The sequence below is a fragment of the Loa loa genome, assembly GCF_000183805.2.
Source record: "Loa loa unplaced genomic scaffold supercont3.734, whole genome shotgun sequence".
NCBI classification, from domain to species: Eukaryota; Metazoa; Nematoda; class Chromadorea; order Rhabditida; family Onchocercidae; genus Loa; species Loa loa.
The window spans coordinates 4,887-11,435 of NW_018108914.1; the positions used below are offsets into that span (position 1 = coordinate 4,887).

The 6,549-nt window shown below is 29.3% G+C and overlaps 2 protein-coding genes across 3 annotated transcripts; both read left to right on the plus strand.

Moving 5' to 3' along the window:
- Positions 1–298: 298 nt before the first annotated feature.
- LOAG_11538 (hypothetical protein) lies at positions 299–1,702 on the plus strand (the record flags this gene model as incomplete). Its single annotated transcript, XM_003147056.2, has 5 exons — positions 299–376; positions 725–818; positions 1,011–1,140; positions 1,300–1,415; positions 1,551–1,702. Coding segments are annotated over 5 exons (570 nt in total), but the record flags the coding sequence as incomplete, so codon positions are not given.
- A 73-nt stretch (positions 1,703–1,775) lies between these two features.
- LOAG_11539 lies at positions 1,776–6,513 on the plus strand (the record flags this gene model as incomplete). 2 transcript variants are annotated; one of them, XM_020448370.1, is made up of 15 exons in its annotated part: positions 1,776–1,883; positions 1,954–2,032; positions 2,253–2,447; positions 2,611–2,800; positions 2,971–3,094; positions 3,350–3,450; positions 3,704–3,852; positions 4,038–4,232; positions 4,416–4,637; positions 4,783–4,875; positions 4,960–5,126; positions 5,233–5,426; positions 5,696–5,919; positions 6,046–6,222; positions 6,426–6,513. In XM_020448370.1, the coding sequence occupies exons 3-15, from the start codon at positions 2,298–2,300 to the stop codon at positions 6,504–6,506; spliced, it is 2,067 nt and encodes a 688-aa protein (XP_020301479.1). In that variant the 5' UTR covers positions 1,776–1,883; positions 1,954–2,032; positions 2,253–2,297. The 2 variants fall into 2 exon arrangements, with proteins under 2 accessions (XP_020301479.1, XP_020304588.1); XM_020448371.1 differs by lacking the exons at positions 1,776–1,883; positions 1,954–2,032; positions 2,253–2,447; ... (1 more) ...; positions 2,971–3,094; positions 3,350–3,450 and adding an exon at positions 3,311–3,349 and having other exon boundaries at positions 6,426–6,506.
- Between the last annotated feature and the right edge of the window lie 36 nt (positions 6,514–6,549).

Consider the following 6,549-nt stretch of genomic DNA (forward strand, 5'->3'; position numbering starts at 1 on the left):
AGAGAGAGAGAGAGAGAGAGGAGGAGGAAGGGGAGAGAGAGAAAGAAAGAGGGGAAGGATGGATGAATTGAAAGAAGGAGAGAGGGGAAAGGTATATAATTTAAAAAATTAAAAAAAAAAAATTGTTTGATTTAGGAAAAAAATGGCAAAATTAAACCATAAAAATATAATGTTTTAGGAAGAATGCAAGCGGAAAATGACTATCTCTTCATTAAAATTTATTTATTAGAAAAAAACGATTAAAGCATTTCAAAAAAGGAATGGAAAAAAAAAATCTTCGAAGTGTCGCTTGTTTTAGGTTTTTGTTGAATTATATGATTTGGATTTGCAAAAGGGTGGAGAATGGACAGAAACAGCTCGATGGATTAAATATGAAGTAGGTTTTTTTTTTTTTTTCTTTTATAGAGATTTAAAAGGAGAAAAAATAATTTGCAAAGTGTAGATGTTGTCAGTAATTACCTGATAATTCTGATTAAGCTGCACTAAATTTCGTTCATATTTAAAGCAGCATGATTAAAATTAAAAATTTTTTCAAATATTTGAATAATACATTTAGAAGTAAAAAATTTTTTCTAATATCCAAATAATACTTTTAAAACTAAAGATTTTATTTGCATTTAAATTAGACTTTTAAAATGTCGAATTTTCTCTAGGATTTACTTGCCAAGGAAAATGCAAGACAAATTAAATTTAATTTGTGAATTTATGTCGAAATTTAATTTAGGATGTTGAAGGAACGGATCATCATTGGGGTCAACCACATGTCGCATTCCTTTCATTTCATGCTTTAATCTCCTTGCGAAAGTTTATGCGAACAGGTTGCTCATCTTTTAATCAAATATTTGTTTTTTTTTCTTTTCTTTTTTTTTTTTTTAATATAAAGCGCCAACAAAACTAAAATATAAATTATTTCGAAATTTACCAAATAATATTAACTTGTAGAAGGATACATTTTATTGCATACTTTACTTTTAAAAAATCAATTTTATAATTATAAATATTAATTTCAGGTATGATTTTACTTGATTGTAAAGCAAAAACATTCGCTGATGTTTGTGATCGAGTGGCAAATGTAATGATTAATGAAGGAATTACTTGTAAAAGGCGAGATATAATGCAAATTTTAGGAATGAAACAAGCGTATGTTTATTACTTTCTTTTAATTTCATTTTTTATGTTTTTATTTTTAATTACGCGAAAGTTTGATGGAGGAATTAATTTAAATATCATTCAACTTTAGCAATTGTTTAAAAGAAATTTTTAATTTTCAGTCTGCATACCGAGATTTCCCTCATTTAGACATCCATTATCACGTCGAATGACTGCGCTATCATTGGCAGGTTCAGTTTTCGATCGGCGTTCGGAATGTAACTTAGTAGGAGCAGGTACGATGGATAATACTAGATTACATATAGGTATTAAGATTAATTTATATTTTTTCCTTTTCTTTGAAATTTTTTAAAGTTTTCATATTTAATATTGATTTTTCGTTATAGTAAGTAATAATAATTGTAGAGTTTTTAGGGAACACTTTCATAATTCACTTATAGATTTATTGGAACGAGAACCTTCATTTCAAACTGGTAACTTACGTAAACAACCAACGATAGCAGAAGTTGATGAAATGGAAAATACGATATTAACTGGGATGAAAGGAATACCAATTAGTGATCTCAAACAACAGAGATATCTCTTCCATTAATTTTTACTATCTTGATTTTTTTTCAACTAAATAATTCCAATTCATAAGTTTCCTTTTACTTACCGTATTTTTATTTCAGCTTTCCGAATCTTCCCGCTATACCAGCATTTCAAGAAAGGTTATGTTTAAATCCAACAAAACAATCATCGGCAGCACATTTCATTTCAGATTCACTTGGAAAGTACGTTTTTTATTTATCTGCAATTCTAATTATCGATTGTAGTATTTAAAAAGTGAAAAATGATTTCCAGAGTTAGAACACATTCATCGGAACTTCATAAAGGTGAAGACATCTTGAGAAAACTTCCAGCTGGCACCGAAACAGCGCAGGTGTCATTTTTTACGCTTTTTTTTTTTGAAAATACTGTTATGTATTGCTATTTCAAAAGAAATATTAATGATGTTTTATGCTTATGGTTTTGATGATCCCTTTTGATTTTCATTTTCTTTTTTAGCAAAATTGTGTTACTTCAGTTAAAACTTCAAATGTCTATGAAGTTTGATTGATTTCAAATCTATCGGTAAAATTCCAATGACATTCTATTTTCAGATTTTTGTTGGTGTAATTCCAAATCTAACAAAAACGCATTTTGTGATGCTTCGATTAAGTGCACCAACAGTGATGCCAGAAATTCTCGATGGTGAAATACCACTTCGTTTTGTTGTCGTAATTCTAGGACCAGGTCAACCGGATGTTAGTTATCATGAAGTGGGACGATCCATTGCGACGTTAATGACAAACATGGTTGTATTATTGATTTATTTATTTTTTTCTCTCAGTCATATTTCAATATGAATTTTTTAAATTTGATTGAAAAGATTTTCCAGACAATTCTTTGTTCGAATGATATTTAATGAGCTGAAAAATATTTACCAAAAAAAATAAATTCTCGGAGATTTATTTTAAGGAATTTAATGCTGTTGCTTATGAGGCAAATATTCGTGAAGAACTTATCTGTGGTGTGGATAATTTTTTGGCTGATTCTGTTGTTATACCACCTGGTGATATTGATAGCAAACGTTTATTATCCGGTGATGAAATTCGAAAAGCATTAAAAAAACGACAAAATCGTAGGAAAGTTATAGAGGAAGAAAATCGTATGTTTCACTTTTTTTTTTTTGTTTTGCTATTTGTTTCTTTTAAATTTGAAAAACAGTCATAATTTTTCTTCTCTTTTTTTCTTTCCTTTTATTTTCATGTTTCTTTTTTTTTTAGTTTTTTTTTTTGGTATTACCTTATTTTTTCCACTTTCTTTTTTTTTTTTCAGCTTCACCACCAAAAAGTGAACAAAAAAATCATGGTGATATTAAGAAACATTTCGAAAAAAGAAAAAAATGTCGATTTTTTAATGGGATGATTAATGATTTTGAAAAACGATTCCCTTATTATTGGTACATAACATTTCAATTATTTAATTATTATATTCGAGCAATAAATTTTGCGAAAAAAAAGAAAATCCACAAAATATCTACACTTTTTAGTAGTTACCACAACGCCGTAATTTGTATCATTTTTGATCGCGTTTACTGTCTTTTGCAGTCATTTGGGAAATTTCTGCGGATCAACTTAGACTGATGATAATGTGCGCTCAGAATATGAATATAAGACGGAAAGAAAGACTCCAGCCGCCACTGAATAAATTTTAGGTCTGATTATCGTGATGCGCTCAATTTTCAATGCCTTACAAGTGTCGTATTCATGTTTTGTGCCAGTTTTGCACCCGCAATAACATTTGGTGGTTTATTAGGTAAGATTATAATGTATAATCTATATAATATGATAATATATACCTATCATTCAAGATATTTTTATTGATTATTTTACGATAATGGAAATTTGCTTTTATGTGCTTATTTTAGAATTTCGATTTTTCACATTTTTTTTCCTTCTTTTTTTTTTTTTTAGTCTAACGAAAAATAAAAAAAAGAAAAAATAAGAAAAGATGGTACTCTATGATACTCTTAGTTAATTATTCTAAAATTTATTAATTCATTTTTTAGGAAAATATACCAATGAAAAAATCGGAATACTTGAAACTCTGATGGCGCAATGCATTTGTGGTGTGCTTTGGGGAGTATTCGCTGTTCAACCGCTTATGATTATGAGTGCAACAGGGCCGGTTCTTGTTTTTGAAGTTAGCCTGTATGCGGTAAGTTATTATTAAATTAATAATTCCACGATTTTAATCATTAAATCTTGAAATCTTTATGATTGTAGTTTAAATTAATGTACAAAATTGGAAAGTATTTCCGTTGTAATTTATCTTATTTGTTTATTTACTTTCAAACTTATCATATATTTATCAGTTCTTTTTTCTTTTTTTTTTTCTTTCAGTTCTGTACTAATCTAAATATTGATTTTCTAACGGTTCGACTTTATGCTGGCTTATGGGTGTTATTGATCTCAATTATTGCTGTCGCACTTGATGGATCTAGGATGTTACGTTATGTGACACGCTTTACCGAAGATATCTTTGCTTCATTGATTTCAGTGATATTTATCGCGGAAAGTGTACGATTTCTTTATCAGGTACTGAAATATAAATATAAATGATGTTTATGTAAAAAATTTGTGAAAATTAGTATAGAATGAAATTAATTCACAACAGAAATATGCGATAAATTTCAATTTTCTTTTTCCAAAAAAATATTTTAGCTGGCCAGTTTGTTCACATTTCAGTTGTGATCCAACTTTCTCATCCTTTGTTTTCAGACATTCATTCATAATCCGGTTGCAAGTTTCCAATTTTATCAACATATTCGTCAAAAATGCGAAATAGATGGTATCAACGGAAAGAGAAATGATTCACAGATGATGGCAATTTGTGATGGTGAACCAAATACGGCCTTATTAACCACTTTTATTATGATCTCCACTTTTGCATTAGCATACGGATTAAGACAGCTACGACAAAGTTACTATCTAGGAAGAACGGTTTGTAATTTTTGAAAATTGTCAACTTTATTTATTTTTCCAAAATTTCAGACTTATCTTTCAAAATTTGTATTAAAAAAAGGACGAGAATCTTTTTCAATTAATTTTTCTTTAATTTTATCTTGCAAAAAGAAGCAATTTTTAGCTTCGACGTGCACTTGGTGATTTCGGTGTGCTAATTGCAATTGCAGTAGTTGCAAGTCTTGCACATTTGTTTGTTCCAGATCCTTATTTGCAGGTAATTAATATTTAATTGCAAAAGATTAATTATTTTTGAAATTAATGTTATTAGGATTATTTGTCGAATTTGCGTTCATTTCAGCGTTTGGAAGTGCCAGATCATTTTAGTTTCACTAATATTGAAGCACGACGTCATGGCTTATTTGTTTCTGCATATTTACCATTGAATCAGTTATGGGTAATTATGGTTGCATTGGTTGCAGCATTACTCGTTTTCATACTTTTATTTGTTGAAACGGAAATTACTGAGTAAGTTTCCGGTTTTACGCCCAACACCTAACAAACAAGCTTTAATTTTACTTTTTTCTTTTGCACAGGATCAATTTGCAGTATAATTTTACCGAAATTATTATAGATTGTTGCTATCTCGTAAGGATCGTTGCTTGGTGAAAGGAAACGGTTTCCATTGGGATTTGTTGCTAATGGGTGCATGCACCTTGCTTTGCAGTATTTTCGGTTTACCTTGGATGTGTGCTGCTGCGGTACAGTCACTTGCACATTGTGGTTCACTTTCAGTCCCAAAAAAAACTGCACCTGGCGAACGACCTGGTATAATTTCCGAATTGCTTCATAGGTTTTTTTTCTCCTTTGTAATTATTGCATTACCTGAGAAGGTGTAAGATTGATCTAACGGTCCATAAAGATAGAAGAATGTGAGTCTTTTTTACATGATTTAAGAGACTGAAATTCTTTTGTAAGTCATTAATTGTTCATTTCACAATTAATTCTAATACATTCTATTCTCCTCTGTTTAGTCAGCAATTGCGTAATTTAAGGTTTAATTAAATTCATTATCAGTTTGTTATAATTATCAACAGGTGTGGATTATGTACTTGAACAACGAGTTACAACAATCGGTGTATCATTGCTAATGGGATTATTCGCCTTCGGTGGTTCATATTTACGACTTCCATTGGCATCTTTATTTGGTGTTTTCCTATATTTAGGTGTTATGAATCTTATTGGTGTACAATTCGTTCAACGTATTATCCTTTTCTTTATACCGGAAAAATATTTTCCCGATATACCATATACACAATCGGTAATTACTTGAGATATTTTTGTTATTTTAATTTAATATTATTCAAATTTCTTTTTAAGATTTATTTTTTTACAATTTTCTATTTTATATATTCCATCAAATTTAAGTTTATCGCAACTTTTTTAGGTTGATATCCGTCGAATGCATTTGTATACAACGATACAGATAATATGCCTGATTATCATTTATGCTGTGAAATACTTCAAACGAACCGCTCTTGCTTTTCCATTCATTTTGATGCTTTTTATCCTATTCAGACAGATTTTCCTTAAAAAAATTTTCACTGAAAAAGAGCTTAAAGCAGTAATTACTTTTTCTTTTTTATCTTTTCTTTTATTGAGTAGAAATTTTCCTCGAAATAAACTTTTTTTTTTTGTCTCTAAATTGAATTTACTCTCCCTACGATATGTTTTTGAATTANCTTTTTTTTTTTTTTTGTAACATCGAAATTTGAAGATGATTTTTTTTGTTTTCTTTCTTTTTCTCTTCCTTTTCTCTCTTTTCAGTTGGATGGTGATGATGAATCAAATCCCGAAAATGGTTGGCTAGAAAAAGATTTCTTCGAAGATGCGCCATTACCTGTATGAAGAATGCTTGGCATGTTTTAAATAATACATCAATAGCTTATCA